General features: G+C 27.5%; 2 protein-coding genes across 6 annotated transcripts in view; one reads left to right on the top strand and one right to left on the bottom strand.

Annotated features, from left to right (window-relative positions):
* The window catches only part of LOC114127939 (dmX-like protein 2), a 30651-nt gene extending 11977 nt beyond the window's left edge, over positions 1-18674 (top strand). The window contains exons 30-48 of one of the 3 annotated variants that reach the window (XM_027992310.2): positions 94-257; positions 321-474; positions 10622-11134; positions 11214-11381; positions 11453-11685; positions 11785-12315; positions 12394-12609; positions 12699-12957; positions 13211-13409; positions 13471-13723; positions 13789-13913; positions 14033-14186; positions 14349-14423; positions 15023-15106; positions 15581-15641; positions 15736-15944; positions 16567-16711; positions 16832-17055; positions 17134-18674. In XM_027992310.2, coding sequence (XP_027848111.2) covers positions 94-257; positions 321-474; positions 10622-11134; positions 11214-11381; positions 11453-11685; positions 11785-12315; positions 12394-12609; positions 12699-12957; positions 13211-13409; positions 13471-13723; positions 13789-13913; positions 14033-14186; positions 14349-14423; positions 15023-15106; positions 15581-15641; positions 15736-15944; positions 16567-16711; positions 16832-17055; positions 17134-17316 — 3950 coding nt within the window. In that variant the 3' untranslated portion in view covers positions 17317-18674. The remainder of the gene's footprint in view (positions 1-93; positions 258-320; positions 475-10621; positions 11135-11213; positions 11382-11452; positions 11686-11784; positions 12316-12393; positions 12610-12698; positions 12958-13210; positions 13410-13470; positions 13724-13788; positions 13914-14032; positions 14187-14348; positions 14424-15022; positions 15107-15580; positions 15642-15735; positions 15945-16566; positions 16712-16831; positions 17056-17133) is intronic. The other 2 variants (XM_027992312.2, XM_027992311.2) reach the window with 2 other exon arrangements.
* On the bottom strand, positions 1545-4445 carry LOC114127940 (alpha-tocopherol transfer protein-like). 3 transcript variants are annotated; one of them, XM_050198471.1, is made up of 7 exons: positions 4339-4445; positions 3605-3778; positions 2654-2813; positions 2317-2566; positions 2137-2247; positions 1959-2067; positions 1545-1895 (listed from the first exon to the last, which is right to left on the bottom strand). In XM_050198471.1, the coding sequence occupies exons 2-7, from the start codon at positions 3738-3740 to the stop codon at positions 1744-1746; spliced, it is 918 nt and encodes a 305-aa protein (XP_050054428.1). In that variant the 5' UTR covers positions 3741-3778; positions 4339-4445; the 3' UTR covers positions 1545-1743. The 3 variants fall into 3 exon arrangements, with proteins under 3 accessions (XP_050054428.1, XP_027848116.1, XP_050054430.1); XM_027992315.2 differs by lacking the exon at positions 4339-4445 and having other exon boundaries at positions 3605-3910; XM_050198473.1 differs by lacking the exons at positions 3605-3778; positions 4339-4445 and adding an exon at positions 3073-3186.
* Positions 18675-18986: the final 312 nt, after the last annotated feature.

Raw genomic sequence — 18986 nt, forward strand, 5'->3', positions numbered from 1 at the left:
GGTTTAAAATATATTAAATATTTGAATCATTAATAAAATATACGTGTATAATGTATATATATATTTATTTAATTATTTTTTTATTGTCTGTAGCAAATCCAAATGTGTTCAATTTCTATGTTTATCTTCGTACACATCCATTATTGATAAGACACTATTTAGCATCCACTTATCAAGATAAAAAGAATCATACTGTAGTATTAGCAGGTTTTAGCTACGGTTCTGATGTCAGATGTAGGGAAACTTCAGATCGACAAGTAACTAAAAAATTGTATTTGAATTTGAAATCAGATGTTTATATTATGTGTCATATTTTTTAGTTAATGTTAGAAGATTCCATTTCTCCATTAGAAAGACAACTATATTTCAAAACTGCTCATGCTCATTTTAAAGCTGGATGTCCTGCACTTGCTCTTGAAGTTTTATCAAAATTACCTAGTAAAATAATGGATCCTTCTACAGAACAATCTAATAGTAAGTACATTTATATTTAATGCAATATAGTATAAACATATTACATTTTAAACTAAAACCTAGTAAAAATCTTTTCATCAATTAATATTAAATGTTAATGATAAAAAATTTTTTACAAATTTTGTAAAGTTTATAGTGAAGCACAATGTTTTATCTATGTATTGTTAATTGGTGATTACTATCATTTATTTAAAATCTACCTACCTAATTTTATATAGCTACCAATTTACCAAAATGTAATTTAGGAGAGGCAGGCTCATACTGGTCTTCTGGGGCATCAGTACTGAAAGACCCTCTTAAAATTATAAAACTTGGGCCTCTATCAGATAAGTTACCTTTTTCAATTAAATTAAATTATTATTACATATTCTCAGTACTTAATAGGTTATCATATTATGAATTTTATTTGTATGTAAAAATTGATTATAAAATATAATGTTATAGACGTTTACTGGCTAAAAGATAATAGATAGTAAAATAGTATGCACAGTATTTGGCATTTTCTTAAATTTTATTTTAAAACTAAGGAAAATAATACTATATACTTTATATTTTATCTATCAAAGTTATAATTTTTTATTTTCGTTTAAGAGTTTAAGATGAAATATTAATAAATGTCTGTATAAAATATATACTATGGCTAGAATTTATACAAAATTATAATAGTCAAAAAATTTATAAGTTTAAAGGAAAAAAATTGTAAAGTTATGTAGGTACTTATGTACCTTTTCTATACATATTTACCACCAAGTGCTCAATTAGTATTTAACAAGCTTCCCACTATTAAATAAATGCCCGATTTAGTATACCTACTATAAATATAAAGTTCTTCAAAAGCGAGTGAGGAGAAAAATATTTTAAAGAAACTCAAGTTTCCATAACAAATTAATAATTATTGTATGTTTCATTTTATGCATTTCTGCCTAGTTATATTTGCCTTTCATACTATTTTCAGATATTTATTATACATTATACAGCCATAAGTCATAATAAACATGTTATATTATTATTTGTATATTTTTATAAAAAATTAAAATAAAGGTTTGTTAAATAACACTTAACCTCCGATATTTATAAATTTAAGACCCATTTTATTACAACATGAAAATTTATTACAATACATAACATACATAACAGCTAAATATTCATTGAAAAAATGAAATATATCTTGATCAATAAGTAACAATATTTTTTATAGTATCTATGCATTTAAATTGTTTAGATGAAAAAGTTAAGTTAGAAAAATATAATATAATATTTAAAATAAGTTTAATCAATGCTTAAATTTTTAAAAGAATTTATATCATCCTTGTCATCTTCACCAACTGTTGTATCTACTTCATCTTTAACACTACCATTTCTAAATTTTTCTTCATCCAAAAAGTAATTGCGATTATCCAATAATTTTTGTTTTAAGATTTCTATAAACATCAAACAACATTTGTCAACAAATATTTACTAAAACTTGAAAAACCTGAATTTACCATTGGTTTCCTTCATAATCGGTGCAAGGCCACCATAGTCTTTAGGCACGATTGTTTGTGGCAATGTTTTTATAAAATCACTTGTCTTCGAAGCTGATTTTATTATAATCTGCAATAAAAATAGATTTTGAGAACTTAAACAATTATAAAATTGTATTTATTTAGGTATGTCTTTTACTTTATTTATTAATGAAGCGCTCATAAACGGTTTCAACATTGAATATATTCTTTCAGTTCCCGAGGTGACGTTGAGAATATAAATTTTATCAATCACAAAAGGTGTGCCTTCCTAAAAGTACAAATCGTAGTAGGTAGTATAATATAAAATTTGGTTAAAAAAAAATTAGTTGAATTTTACCTGCACGTATGTCATTAGACTTCTTGCATTTGATAGGGAGTAACGTAATGCGTGACTTAAGCTGAAATGATTCGAATCCAGTACCATTCTGTACCCTGACTTAGTACCGTATTCGATTTGATCAAGTTCGATGGCCATAAAAGTTAATTTTGATGCCACGGTTGGAAAATATTGTGAAGCATCCACAATTTTGAGTTGCGACCATATATAACTGTATTGATTTTCTTCGTCAGGAATTATGTTTATATTACTGAACAATCATTAAACTTTGGTTATTATTTGTATAGATTATCAAAATAAAACAGTTATCGTAATACAATTTATTATGCTTACTTACACAACATCTAATTGTTTTTGATTGAAAGGATGTGCAGGATCTCTTGCCGTAAAGAAAGGTGTGCACTTCTTAGCCCGTAAATTATAGCATTGACTTATTACCTTTTTTGCATACTCTTTATCGTAGTTACACGCGTGCAAAAACATAATAATCTGAAGATCTGTAGAAAATAATAAGATGTTAATTTCTTAATATGTAATGTGTAATTATTGAAAATATTTAGCAATCTAAAAATCTTAATATTCATTAAATCTGTTTAAATGAATTAAAAGTAAATACTATTTATATATATATCGGTATAACAGGCTATAAGTGCAATATTTATCAATGTATTTATGTTTTCTGGACCATAAATATAATAAATTTTCACAGAAAAACCAATTGACAATAAAAATGCAATATTTTTTTTTATTACCTACTTGAAATTTTAAGCTAATATATAAAAAATAATTGATGATTAACTCTAAATTACACACAAATGATGTAAGTAGGTACGTGTCACAAATAATATTTACTAAAAATAAAAAATATGTGATGATTGTTTAAAATATCCTTTAAAATATTTAGTAGAATACATTATGGTAAATTGTACGTGTCAATATGTTATTATATACATTTTGGCATAATATATGATATGAAAAAATGTGTTTTACATAAAAAAAATATTCATGAGTACATACTATAAAATATTAATTACATTATTGTTTACAAATATATAAAGACATTTTATTACGTGTGAACGATGTATGATTTTTTTTCTGATATAAAGTTTATTGTTGAAAAATTTGTTATTGACCTTCACCTTTAAGTCAAAATATTATTTTTTCGAAAGATTTGTTCCATGTATTTTTATGATATATTACGTTATTTCATTTATGAAACTTATTTAAAATATAAGTTACAAAAAATTAAAATAATATTTAAATATTGAATAAAATTTCAAGCACTCACCAATCAATTTTCCATATAAATTTATATTTTCATTACTCCACTTGAGAAGCTCTTCTACATCTGCGGCAGATAATTGTGGATTTTTTTCATACTCTTGTTGAGCAGTAACTTTAAAATATTTTTCCAAAGTTTCCATTATTGTTTAAAAAAGTTTTAATTCCACGGATTATTTTACTAAAAAGTTTAAGTATACAACGTACGAGTTAAAAAACTATTTTAAATTATTTGATTAATAAATATCATATGAACATCATATTAGAGAGTGGCTATGTTCACCGTTCGACCTCGTTTATGTGACTACCTCTGGAAGTCAACTCTACGTGTCTTCTATACTACATTGTCCTTGAATAAAACAGGTCTTGCGTACCTCATGCTCTGGCGTATTAGATAAGTTTTTAAATTTTTAAAAATTAACAGATTAATAATATACCGAGGTTTTGGATAATTAATATTTAATACTCATCGCAAAAAAAATAATTACCCTTAAAACCCATCAATTTTAGTGCTCTGTGTTTTAATTTATGCTTATAGTTTATTAATATCTTAAATTTCTATAATTGTTCTGATTAAATTAATTGAATTATATTTCTAAAAATGAATAGTGATATTGTATAAGATTACAGGAAATGTACTCTCGTTTATTTTGAATTATAACAATTCTCTATAAACTATAATTGTTGTACAGGAATTCGCTATAAATATATATGCGCAGTGATAAATATAAGAAAACATACCTTTTAATATTTGCACAACGTACTGTTGACCGACAATGTAGTGACTACATTTTAATCGAATATATTTTATTTGATTATACATTTTATAATTATAATAATATAAGAAATTATAACATAGAAATAGATTTGAAGTGTCGTATAGTAATTTTTTAATTGCAATAAATCACTGTATAGTTATCATGTATAACCTTGTTGATGAATCAGTCAATTGCTGAATTTTTTATAACGACTTGTTTCATTTGGAAGGAAAACTACTACAATTCTGTTTTATTTAAATAAAACTCATATTATTAAAAATTATTCGCGCGTAATATAATATGTACTATTTGTTTTCTTTCACTGACCCAAGCACAATACAGAAAATTTGCTTTTAACAGTACCCAACTTATATTTGTCATTAAATATTATATGAAAATGAATTTACCTATCATCAAACCTAAAGTTATGTACTTTATCTGTTGACATTTTTATTATATTAAATTTTTTCGGGATTTATGTATGAGCATTTTTAAATAGTAATTTTTTATTTACTTGTAATTCAAATTGAAGTATAATAAAATCCAAAGTAGGTTCACGGATAATGTTCTTAACTAAGTTTAATTATTGGTTAATTATCTGTAATATTTAAGTTCTCGGGTATTGGTTCTATTAAACTTAAAATATAATTTTAATTTAATTTTCTATATTACTCGATCGCCAAGGAGAAAACAAATAATACACTGACGACTGACATCCTCTTAACTGTGAAGTATATTGTAAGATTAATTCAAAATTTAAAAATGACAAAAAAACGAACTACTGAGTATTTATGGCCTCCCGTGGGCCGTGAATACTTATAATTATAAAATATAATGATGTGTTCTACCCTATGCCTAAGTATATTTAATCATGTTCTACCCTAAACCATCATCAATAACATATTGTTAGATAACAAATTCAATCGTTGCTGATATATTGCTTTATATTAGCTATTATTTTTATTCTATAATATAATATTAATATGATTTGGATATTTGTAAGTATTCGAATTTATTAATACTATTCAATACATACATATCCATTAATGTTATTTGTATTAAATTAAATAATAAAACGATAAACGTTAGTATAAATATATTAATGATTTTTAAGCTATGTTAAAATGTTTAATCTAACCTGTCATTTTGGGGTGGGGCATAAGTTCGTGACCCAGATGTCACTATTCTAATGTGGCATATATGCCACTGAGAGTGTTTGCATCACTTACACTTTTAAACATATAATATTGTATTAGAATTGAAAATGATTTTAAATCAAACTTTGAATGATTTTAATCAAAACCACTTGCAAAATGTTAATACGGATTTCACAATATTTTATACTAATTATAAATGGTATAATTAATACATTATATGAACTATGAGGATATACTTATTCAAGTGAATAGAATAATGGTAGGTACATGAAATTTCATTAAAAATTAACTTGCACTTACTTTCTCTTATCGCGTATTATTATACATAATATTATTACATCTTTTAATTATTAAACTTTCCATCATTAATTATTAGTTATTATAACAAAAACAAACATAATATATTATCACTAAAATAAATTGAGTTAATGTTTAGTTATATCAAAATTGTATTTATAACAGCATAAAAAAGTTTCCTAATTACCTATAAATTATAACAGCAATGTAATGTTTAGATACTTTTTTATGATTTGAAAAAGTTATCTAAAAGTATGTTATTTTAAAATAAAAAATACAAAACGTATTCTATCAATAAAATTATGTTCAGTTAAATAGTAGTAGCTTCGGTTTTAAATGTTATACTTTTATTGATAGTAATTATAATTAATGATAATAGCGATAACAATAATTGACATTGTAACAAACTCGTAGGTTTAAAATGTCAACAATGTGATGAATACTAAATATACGGAGGTTTTAACGTGTATAAGATATGAGAAAAATAAATTAAGTGAAAAGTTTCAAGTCCTAATAATCATTATTTTTTGTTCAAATATTTAACTTACAACATTTTACAAGAAATTTACCAAAACATTTTATGCAATATTTTTGAAGCTCTGTAAGATTACTTATGTGAGGAACCCTATAAAAATGATCAAGCCTGACCTATAAATTTGTTTGTGAATTTGTAACACCATAATAATTTTCAACATTTTAAGAATGTGTTAGCGTTAGCATTTCATTTTCAAACGCTTACAAAAAACTACCGTGTATTTTTTATACTTATAAATTGCTATGAAGAACTATGAATTTAGTTTTCAAGCTTTTTGACGTACCTAGATAAAAACATAAAATATTTTAACATATTTTTCCCCGAATTTTTTGAAAAGTATTTAATTTTTTTTTTCATCAAACTTTAAGACCAGAACATTTTACTTCTTTTATCCTATGAGTGATAAACTAATGACAGATAAAAAATACTCGCATCATTGTTGAACTAATCCAATATGATTCAAATCGCTCCGATCAGCTCCTTAAACTAATTAATTTAGTATAAAATGATAAGATAAATTAATAAATTGATTACTTTAGTACAATTATACAATAGGCAAACTAATCCGTAAACACAAAAGGTTTTTAATGACTTAAATTATAACTAATTGCAGTAATCACATGTATCCCGTTATTAGTATACATTCATATATTATTCTTATTATTATGTGTATGAATACAAGTCAATGTTTTAAAATAATATTAATTCTTAGAATAGGACGTTCCCTATAAAAGTATTATACCCATAGTACCCAATTATATGTTGAATTCAGAACTAAAAAACATTTCTACAATGTATATTATAGTACCTATATACTGTATTATATTATACAAACGTAAACTCGATCTCAATGATTTTTAGATTGTTCGGCTAGAGTAAAAGTTATGGTAGAATGTTATCGATTCTGGAGACATCAGTATCTACGTCACTAAAGTCAATAATATGTAGACACTGGGTTAATTGTGTAAACAGAATAATATATAGACGCATTCGTGATCCAAGTCCGTGTAATCACTAATCATAAACACATAATAATATTTTTCTAGACGGAAAATTCATCAATCGCTGCGTGATCGTATATACGTATTTCGATTGATTATTGTTTCTTAAGTATAATTATTTATCCTATAATATGCTTGTTGTAATAATTTATCGCTATAATGGTTGGAAAGGTTCGTACAATCCGAAACCCCTCCACATGTGTTTCATTTTTCTATCGAAAATACTTAGTAACCCCCTTCTCTCCATAACATAAGAATCAAACGCTTGACCTAATGACCCATAGTGTTGGATCATTAATTTGACAACAATGTATATTTTATAGGCTATCATCATATTTGTATTCGATCAATATTTACAAGACTACAAAAGTTTTCAAATGTTTTTCACGTATTCTCCTTGGTTAATGACTAAAATGACATATAAGCACTCTTATTATAAAAAACATATTGTGTTAAATTTATTTTGAATTGTAGGTAACAGGGCCGTCCCGAACAACAATTCATGGAGGGGGGGGGGGTAGATCTATTAATTTTCCGACTAAAAATTTTTTTCTCGCTTCCCTCAAATACGTTTTCTACTATATTACATTAATATTTAATTTATACGTACATATTATATAACTATATAATGACCTGATATGGTGCGATGGTTTGCCACTATAATGTGTGTTGCGAATCAAGCATCGTCCAGAGTCGCGACCATCCGGGTTTCTTTCGACGAATCCCGCCCCACATACACATGTGTAACGCGTTCCTCAACCAATCGTAATTCCCCTCACAAAATATAATTTCCAATGGTTAAGACTAATAAAAGAAAAATATATATCTTTACTTTTTTAGTTGCTCATGTGAAAATAAAAATATTAGGTAACAATTTATCATAAATTTACTGCTTCCACGATCCATTTACCCAAATTAAAAAAAATATGTATTTTAAATCTTAAATAAGAAAATATAATACCTATAAGTATATCCGATCTAAACAAAATAGTGTTATTGATACAAATTATAATAATATTATTTGTAAACAAATATATAAGTACCTACTTATATAAATAATAAGACTTAAGAAAAATAATTTAAGATCATCTACTGATATATTCAATTATATATTAATTACCAGTTACTGAGTTACCTCTTAAATAGTAGCCATACATAATAATAATAATATATAATATGCTAATAAAGGTACTTAGGATCATTATTTTCAAGGTATAATTATAAATATTTATTACAAAAAATATCAAATACCTATATACGACTTACCAGTATCATTGTCCGTTTACTCAAACTTCGTGTAACTAAAGCTGCACTTTCAAATGGATTTTTAGATACGCCAACATGTTGAAAATATTTTAAATAATTAAAATATTCTGTTAGAATTTTTGCGCTATTGTTGGATTTTGTTTTAAACTATGGCTCAGCCCTGCCTAGGCGACCCATAGTACCTACCAGTCACTAAATAATAAAATAATCGATTTGGCTATCGATCATTTTTCGTCAGCATATTATTTGAGCAGCACACGAATGTTATGTCCCAGGTTTATCGAAACAACTACACAATTGCGTCCTTACTATTAATTATACTTTTATAAATATATAGGTACAGTAGATTGGTTTTATCCTAGTTCCATTTCAATATGGTTAATTTAAACCACATTGTATATTCAGAGTATTATCAAAAGATTTTCCAACATTGTCAACTTATAATTTAAACCTTAATCGGTTAATCCGTAATAATATATAGGTACCCCCCAAAAGCTATATTTTGCAGATAGTAAAATTCAATTGATAATTTTCAATCCCGTTAGGCATCCCGTTTTTATCATTATTATCGATATTACCCTTTCATTAAAATCGTTAGTTATTATTAAATACCAATATTCATATATGTATATTGTATATGTATTTTGAATTTTATACTTAGTTTTTTAATATTTAGGTATTCTTTATAAAAAAAAAAAATATTGACTAATTCGCCAAATAAAAATGTACATTGGTACTTACGATTATATAATATGTAACAGGTAAAGTGTTGGTTACCGTTATTCTATTACTAATTTGACAGTTAATAAGCTAATGAAACAGAAAATGTTGATAAAGACGGTTAAGTATAAAATATATTCTTTAACTGTAGTTATTTTGTTGGTGTATAATATCGTTCACAACGTTTAAGGATTAAATCATTTATACAAATTATTATTTATTATGTACTTTACTGTACATACATAATATTATAATAGGCATTATATCTGTCATTAGATAAGATTGACATTGTAGTCATCATTCGCCTACACGTCGTCATAATATTATGTTAAGCTTTAAGTTTGTAGGAATATAAATATAAACTATTATTTTTTAATATAAAATAATTATTATGTATACAATGTACCTACTAAAATTGAAAGTTGTATATAATATGGAACTAGATAGCTTCTCTAGGTACTATTTAGTAAAAGTATTATCAGTATTTTTTTTATATTTGTAGCATGCAGTTAGAACTTTGCAAAAATACGGATACATCATTTATCCGTCTACTAACGAAGTGCATTAAATTAATCGATTTACATCTCAAAATCTAGATTGAAAAAAATAGACTGTTGCCTATCTTACAAAAAACTTTTGTATATTTTTTTATATTTTAATTAAATTTAATATAAAAATATATTATTTTTATCTTAATCTTAACGATAAGATAAGATTTCGATATATTAGTGCGTTATAGATTAAATACACATCGCACCATTATCGCAATTTGACTGCGACTATGACAATAAATACCTACATAAAATAATATTAAGTTTTACACTCAATATTATTTAAAATACGTGAGTTAAAAAATCAATTTTTTTAGAAAATATTAAATATGCAACTATACATTTTAAATTTTTGATTTTTAAACTTACCATAATAATAAAGTTATTAAGATTTCTTGCTTGGTCTACTATAGATTGAGAGCATATAGTACAATACGCAACTCCTAAATCTTCCGAGCCCTAATAATAACCATTACATAATCAGTGATCTTCTTGAGTTAGGTAGTAGGTATAAGATACATATAACATATTTACACACGCCTTATACGTCTAATATTCGTTAATGCTCATAGACATTCTTGACCATTCTACGCTAATAAACAATACAATATTATTAACGTAATATGTTAAAATAATAACTATACAAATATTATTGAATTGTACTTAACAAAATACTAAAAAACTATTTTTTAATGTGATATTTGTCAATTTATTTACAATTTACCATTATTTTATCAAGGTTTGGTCAGTACGCCTACCCGAAGTCGTGACATTCGTATAGATACAGGCATCTTAACACATTATGACTTAGAGCAAAAACCCGCAGAAGCTGTCAATCTTGATGTTGTTGTAAACAATGCCGTGAGTGCTGAGGAAATAGATTGGTCTACACCGGTAGTGAAACCTAAAGACGAACTTGTACTGGACTGGAGTGATAAAGAAGACGATGATGACGACGACGACGACGATGAAATAACAGTAGAAGAATCTAAGAAAATTGCCAAACAAGAATCTATGGAAAGTGAAAAATCAAAATCTGATTCAAAAGCATGCAATCTTGATGTAATGGCACAGCAGCTAAAATTTGTTGCTTGCCTGAAAATACTTATGGAAGAACTATCTACTTTGGCTACTGGATACGAAGTAGATGGTGGAGAGCTAAGGTATCATCTTTACTTGTGGCTCGAAAGAGAAGTTGACGCTTTACGACACTTGTGCAACTATAGTTCCAAAGATTCAATGATTGTTCAATGTAAGTATTTAGTATATAATTTATCATGTTTTTACGTGTATATAAATGATAATTAATACTTAAAATATATTTTGTATAGATGAAGGAGGCCTTGAAACATCGATCTTGGATAATCGGGAATTTACGTCAACACCTACACTAAAGAATTCTGTCGACAAACCAACCTTGCATGATATTTTACTTGCGGAGAAAATTGATTTTGAAGCAAAGGTTCAAAGAGCAGCTAGAAGAAAAAAATGGCTTAAAGGTACTATAATTAGTTATTAAGTAAAATATTAAAAATTTGATATTTATACATTGTTCACATTTTTAACACAGAAAATGAAACCCTTTTGAGAACATTACTAAGCTATTGTAGTTTACACGGAGCTGGAGGTGGTGGTTTGGCATCAGTTCGGATGGAACTAGTTCTTTTATTACAAGAATTGCAACAAGAAAAAACTCAGCAACAGTTACTCTCACCTCTGCCGTTCCCCACTACTTTGCCATTATTATCAGCAAGTGTTGCTTGTAACAAGACTGTGATAGCTGATCCTGTTCGATATCTGCAGGTAAATTACATAACATAGTTTTGTATAATTTTCAATAAGATTTAAAAAAAAATTATGATTTATTAACATTTGATTATACGGTTACTTTTTGTTATTTAGGCTCAAGCACATGATATGTTACAAACTGTCATTGATATTCGATGTCCCCCATTATTGACAAGAATGGATCTTAGTTATTTGTTTGTTCTGAGGGATCTATCAGTGGCTTTGTCAGCTTGCTTTTATCAATCCCTCTGTGATAGTGACACAATTGCTGAAAGTTATCAATCGGGTGCTGACAATCCAACGTATTGTAGTCATCTTATTGCAGCTAAAAATAGAAAACGCCGTTACAGTATAGATGAACCAATCAAAGTGACCACTCCGCCTTCAAAATGGCCTGGAGTTTCAAGCCTACGGGCATTATTAGCACATGATAAAGATGAGGATGCACCAAAGTTAAACACTTTGTTGTGTGAAGCTTTTGTCGCTACTTATATGGGTTTATTAGTGTATGCATTTGCCACATGTGATTGTCACATATTATACCGATTAGTAGGACAGACATTTTCTGAAAATACATGGAGTACGCTTTTTGGAGGTGGTGTTAAAAAACTTTTAAAAGTTGCACCTACAGCTCCCAAAAGTAGAGTAAGTTAAATTTATAATTTTTTTAGTTCATATTTTTAACTGAGTAAATTATTTAAAATGTTATAAAAAATGTTATAGCCTAATAGTTTAGAACGAGAAAATAGTGCGAGTAGTGATATTGGTGTATGGACAGCAGTTACAAGCTTAACTAAACAAAAAGTACGATTAAATATGAAACTTCTTGGTCAGTTTGTTGGTTCTCCTGGTACACCCACTATAAAAGAAGATAAACCAACTTACAGAGAACATTTTGTACCTCCTGAAATGTCTATGATATCATATTTTTTGAACAAAGTAAGAAAACATGGTATTTTTTCCATTTGAATTCTGTCATATTATTTTATAACTTATGTATTTATTACACATGTCTGTATTTATTTTAGCCTAATTTGGCTACCGAAGTACAAGATGTAGATTATGATTCGGCAGACAGTGCTGTTTCTGATTTATCAGAAGATGAAGATGAAGATTGTGACATTTTTGATAATACACAAGACAACAAGAGTAAAACTGATAAAACTGAAAACACTGAACACTCGAATCCATACAGTTATGCTTGGATGGTAATGCGATTAGCAATAATGCAGTTAGTCCAGGAGCAGTTGCATGCGTTCCTCACGGTTGCAGCTATTGATCTGCAAGGTAATCAAAAATATTGAAAATTTCTAATTGTGTTCAATTTGTTATTATTATATATTATTAATTTAACTACTAATAATGGCTAATTATATAAAAAGTAGAAGCTTTACTAGAATTAACATTTAAAATTATTAGTAATTAAGAAAACACAAAATATTTTTGAAAATTCATTTAAATTTATCTTTCATACAATATGCAATATGCTGTTAGTTTATACAAATAAAATCAATACTTAAATACACAATTGTTTTTTCAGAATTACCAGTTAGCAGTCCATTGATACATGGCACTCTCAGAGCAGTTAGCCAATGGCAAGAGATTCTAAAGGAAGAATTAGAATCCAAAGGGCCTCCACCTGTTGATTATATACCTGGTTGTTTTGTGGAACAAGCTACCACAGGTCCACCAATTAATAAATATAGAACGCTTTTAGATAAATCAAATACTCCATTCCAGTAAGTACATTGTATAAATTGAAAATTCATATATTTTATTTTTAATTACATTTTTGTTTAGCCCTCGTCATGGGTCAGCAGCTCCAGCTAGACGATTATGGAACTTTTTAGTTCGCCAAGAATTTGTACAAGATCTTTTCATTCGTAGTATATTCAGTCGTCAACCACGTGCAGCTGGAAGTTCTACTCTACCAACTATGAATCAAGAAGTTAAATCATGTTCTGGAAGTGAAACGCCTAACCCACATTTGCCTGACCCTGTTAGAATTATTCATAAAGAACAAGATTCAATATCTGCTTTTTGTCTTAATTTAGTAAGTATTTATTTTAAATTCAATCATAACATAAATTAAATTTTACAAACAAAATTGTACTACAGGCAAACAGTAGTCTCCTTGCACTAGCAACTCCTCGGGAAATACAGGAGATGGATATATCACTGTTACTTGAATCACCTTCTTGGCTAGAAGATGAATGTGAATTTGACCTTGTTAATCTCTCTAGGTTAGTAATACACTTTTAAATATATTTTATTCAAAAACAAACTGATCCAGGATGTCAAAATTAATTAACACAAAATTTACATTTATTTTACTCATGTTTTCCATGATTTAAATTAACAGAGATCATGAACATCAACCATCTAGTTTCTTGGTAATTCAAACGTCTATTGATCGTCCTCTTCAAACATCTCCTGGTACCATTATTGTTAATCCACTGCCCACAAGTCCCAGTGTAACTGGAATAGCTGGCCAGACTGGACGAGGAGCATCTGTGGTAAGTCATCATTGTACTTTAGCTCTCAACATTCTATTTTTTTAACCAAATGGAAGATTACATTGATTATTGGGGCTAAAGAGTAAAATTAAATTGTATAGTAATTGTGAATTCCAAAGCGTTATGTGCAGTATGTGAATGTTTTGTTTTCTATGTAATAAGGTACAACAAAAGAGCATACAAAGTTACAGCGACGGAGGGACGAGAGCAATAAAAAGCTCAAAAAATATTATGTCGGTAAGAGGCTATTAATTGTTGCGAGCGTGGGCTTACATTACCATCTGCCGTGTTTTTCTTCTGTGTACAATACATTTGATCTATTATCTATAATAATCATTTTTAAATTTTCTCAACAAATATCTTCAGGTGCCAGAATAAAAAGCTTTGTATACTTTAAGCTTCCCAATTCTTAAGAGCTATCAAAATGTTGAACAAACGCTTACAAACTTAAACACTTACCTCTCACATTTACATTTTGTTTTCAGCTATTTATTTCTAATCAATTTATTAATTTATAAACATAGACTTCACTGATCTTACTTATACATAATAATAATAAAAAAATGTTGTATGTTATTTTAAAAAATATATATATACTTGCCTAAACATTGTACATAATCAAATATTAATAATAATTAATGTTATAATATTGTGTAGAGGTACGCCTGTTTTGTTTTTTGTTTGTTATTTGTTTTTGATTTTATTTTTTTCCCAAAAGGCTTATCTCTAAAACACAGTTAAAATTATAATATTACTTGAATTGCATAAATGCTTTAACAATACATCATTTGTTTTTAAAATATTGTCATTATTATTGTGTGTCACATTGCTATCAGATGAAGGGACTGAATTTCCCCGGTTGTCACGACCCACGTTTCTGTCAGTTTGTCTGTGACCGCAGTCGACTCCTGCTCAGACCGGTGCGTTGAATTTGATGAAATACATTTTTTTTTAAATCAATTTTAAAACTGTGTGTTTCTCCATTGTTATGATTTTATATGTGCGCATTTTAGAGCTTCGACATGATTTGAGCAACCGTATTTATAAAGTTGCTCTTGTTTGGATTTTTTATTTGTATTTTTTTTCTGTTTTTTTATGTAGAATAGACAAGATTTTTTTGTGTGTCGCTTGATGATGCTTGAAATGTTACAATCAACAACGTATAATAATCCTAGAAGTGTTAGCTAATATAATATCTGTTTGTCATACTTAAACAATTTAAAAAAAAATACCTCATCAACGTTGTAAATACACATTGTAAAAAAAATATCATTAACCATACAATACTTAACATGTACATATATTTTATTCATTTATATTTTTGCCTATTTATCTAATACTACGATTTGATCTTTAGTTGTTTTTTTTCTCACTTTTTTACTCTTTTTGTTTAGGTGATGAAGCACCGCGTGGACAACATTCGGAGGATATGTCCACATCCTTTGTTACCTGTGTGTTAGTAAATCATTACACAGTTTATTCGCGCGACATTTTCGATTAACCATGTGATAGAAAATTAAATAATTTAAAACGAATGTATTCCGATTAGATTTGACGGGTTCGCAAGACGGTTCTGTGCATATATGGGAATGGGGTCATCCTCAAACAGTAGCTGAACCTCGAGCAGCCGGTACGTTTGCAAAAGTCACGAGGGTGCGGTTTTCTCAACATGGCAACAAGTTCGGTGTAGCCGATGGCGACGGCAATTTATCCCTGTTTAACGTCGGTCTCACGTCATCCAACTACAGACCATTTTATGTAAGTATAATACAATATTACTTCTTAGATATTTTAAATTCAAAATTTTTAATTGTCACTACTACGTCGAATCCTGGACAAAAAGTGCGATAAATATTCCGAACTAACATATTTTTACTGTAAAACAAATAGTCCAAAAATACTAATTATTCAATTCACAACATTAAAATTTAAAAAAATAAGTAATTATATATATATTACATGTACATTCAATTTCAAATATGTTATTCTTACTACTCGTACAAATTTCATAAATAGTGAATACAAAAATATAACAAAAATACTAAAATTCTAAGTTGATAATACAAAATTAAAACATTGTTTTTATGTGGTTAATAAGTAATAGTTTTAGAAACGATTAATGATTAGTTTCGAACTTAGGATTTTAATATTATTTAATTTTTTTTAATGATTATTATTATATTCTGTACATTATTGTAAATAAGTGAAATAATAATCAAATAATATTGATTTTGTCTTTGTGAATCGAATAAATTTTTGTCCGACCTGAAATAATTTAAGTTCAAACTTTTTATCTAGCAGTAAAAAACTGAGTCCGGACTTTCAAATCATTATATTTTACCCTTATAATATTCTAATCATATTTAATTTTTTTCCTAAGACATTCCAATGCCATAGTAAAGTTACCAGTGACTTTGTGTTCCTCGGTTCGTGCAGTCTCATCGCCACGACCGGCCATTCGTCTGAAAACAGAAACGTTGCATTGTGGGACACACTGTTGCCGCACAAAAAGTCACTAGTCACGGGTAATAATACAATACAATTATTTTGAAACATATTCTTTTCAAACATCACACTCAACACTTAACGACTTGGCTAAATGTTTGTTTTACGATTTTTTTTTACTTTTATTATTTCGTCGTTAGCGTTCGTGTGTCACGAGCAAGGGTCGACGTGTATCGGATTCGCTCCACAACATCAAGTAATTGTCACCGGCGGACGAAAAGGTGACATATGCATATTTGACGTCCGCGGAGGTAGTGGTTCGATTAAACACCGTTACTTGGGTCACGATTCGTGTCTCAAATGTATGACCATCGACCCGCACGAACAATTTTATTGCACCGGAGCGGCAGACGGAGACATCAAAGTAAACTTGCGCGCGTTACACTCGCGCTGTCATCGTGGTGAAAGAATATTTTCAACCCTTTTTGAATTTTTTGTTCAGATTTGGAATTTATCCACCCATCAGTTGATGTACACATTCCCCGCCGAACACGCTCGTTCTAGTTTCTTCAAGCACATCGGTCAAGGCGTCACGCAGCTACAAGTGGACTCGTCGGCCAGACTCTTCTCGTGCGGAGCGGATGGTTCGATGAAAGTCAGACAGCTGCCGGACAGGTATCATTAATAATGGGTTTTGATTTGAATGATTAGATTTATTGCAACCGTAACACTGTTATTCAAACGTTGAAATCTAATTGATTTGCTAAAAAATAATAGTAAAAAAAATATATATAATATATATGTAATCACACATACCACAGAACTAGTCAAAATAATACAATTCTGAAGGGAAATATTGCTTATAAAAACAATATTCTGTTGTTATATTTGTGTTTAAATTATTAAACTTTTGTGCATTAACGATATTTGTTCGAAGTTATTATAGTTCTTATTTTTACTAGTAAAATATTAGGAAATATATTTTAAAAAACACCATATTATTATTAAATTATTTAGAGAAATTGTTAATCGTAACTTTAAAATGTGCAATAATGATGTATTCATTTTTTTGTTACACATTTGGTAGCTATTACCTATTAATTGATATCAGCAATAAATAAATCATATTTTATAATTATTTACCTTTATATAAATATATATATATATTGAGATTACTTCATCAGTAGTTCTCCTTTAGTAAGGTGATAATATTAATAATACTTTTTAATCTTTTTTTAAACAAAAAATCTTTAACCAATTAAATATTTTAATCCAGTATTATAAAAGTTCTCATATTTTAATACTTTTATCTATTGTATCATCTATTCAAGCATAAAAATTAATTATTCAAAAGATAATATTAATTTAAATAATATTACTCACTTATTTATACTATTATTTGAGTTATTCAAATATTTTAATAAATGCATAGTGATGGATTAATTTATGTTATTCAAAAATTAGAAGTATAATATACCATTTTAATAGATACGTAATGTTATGGTACATATTATTATTATTACTGAAAAATCAAATATATTCATACAAATTGTAAAAAAGTCATAATAATTGATAATAATTTTAGCTGTATAATTTATCTACGGTACAATTAATAATGTGCCTAGTGCAGGTTTTTATTATTATGTACGGGTCTTCTGTGATTTTTTTATTAATTTAAAGTTAGTTTGTTTTTATTTATCATGTAGTTTATTATGCAACTTTGAGTGTTTTTCATTTTAGATCAAGACTTTTGACAATAAAAAAAAATAGAGCAAACATTTGTTAAAAACATTTAAAACAATTTTTTTTAATCATCAAATTTTGTGTAACTATACAAAAATGTTAAAAAATAATTTTATTCCGAAAAATGAATTTGGCTTCACACAAAAAATGTTGTTTTATCCACCTCAGCTACTATTTTATTTTATGTAATTTAAAACGATGTGTGTTACTATAATATAAGTTATTATATTATTATTATTATTATTATTATTATTATTATAACTTTTAAATAAATCATAATTATACCATGTTGTTGACTTATTTGAGTTTGTTTTTATTGCTGTGTGAAACAATTTTCAGTCAGTTATTATCTAATCCTGGTAATTTATTGACTCTTAGTTATTTCAGAAAATTCAAGTATTATATATTTTTAGTTACAATTTGAAAATTGAAACAAATGACTACATCAAGATATTTGCACCATTAAAAATGTACTTACTTTGAAAAGAAAAGTTATAATATTACGCCTATCTACTTTCCAGCAATCAGTAATAACACATTTATCCTCAATACAATGTGAGGAATTTTTCATCCGCTTAAGTGCTGACCCTGGCATTCTACAGAGATATGTGA

Source organism: Aphis gossypii, chromosome 1, assembly GCF_020184175.1.
Source record: "Aphis gossypii isolate Hap1 chromosome 1, ASM2018417v2, whole genome shotgun sequence".
Lineage (NCBI taxonomy): Eukaryota > Metazoa > Arthropoda > Insecta > Hemiptera > Aphididae > Aphis > Aphis gossypii.

What these genes read in the sequence shown, in the direction of transcription:
- LOC114127940 (XM_050198471.1), bottom strand. Translation starts at nt 3,740, where the DNA reads ATGGAAACTTTGGAAAAATATTTTAAAGTTACTGCTCAACAAGAGTAT. An exon ending in TTTATATGGAAAATTGATTG is followed by an intron (nt 2,814 to 3,604) that starts GTGAGTGCTTGA and finishes TATTTTCTACAG; the next exon opens with ATCTTCAGATTATTATGTTT. An exon ending in GATTATGAAGGAAACCAATG is followed by an intron (nt 1,896 to 1,958) that starts GTAAATTCAGGT and finishes TGATGTTTATAG; the next exon opens with AAATCTTAAAACAAAAATTA.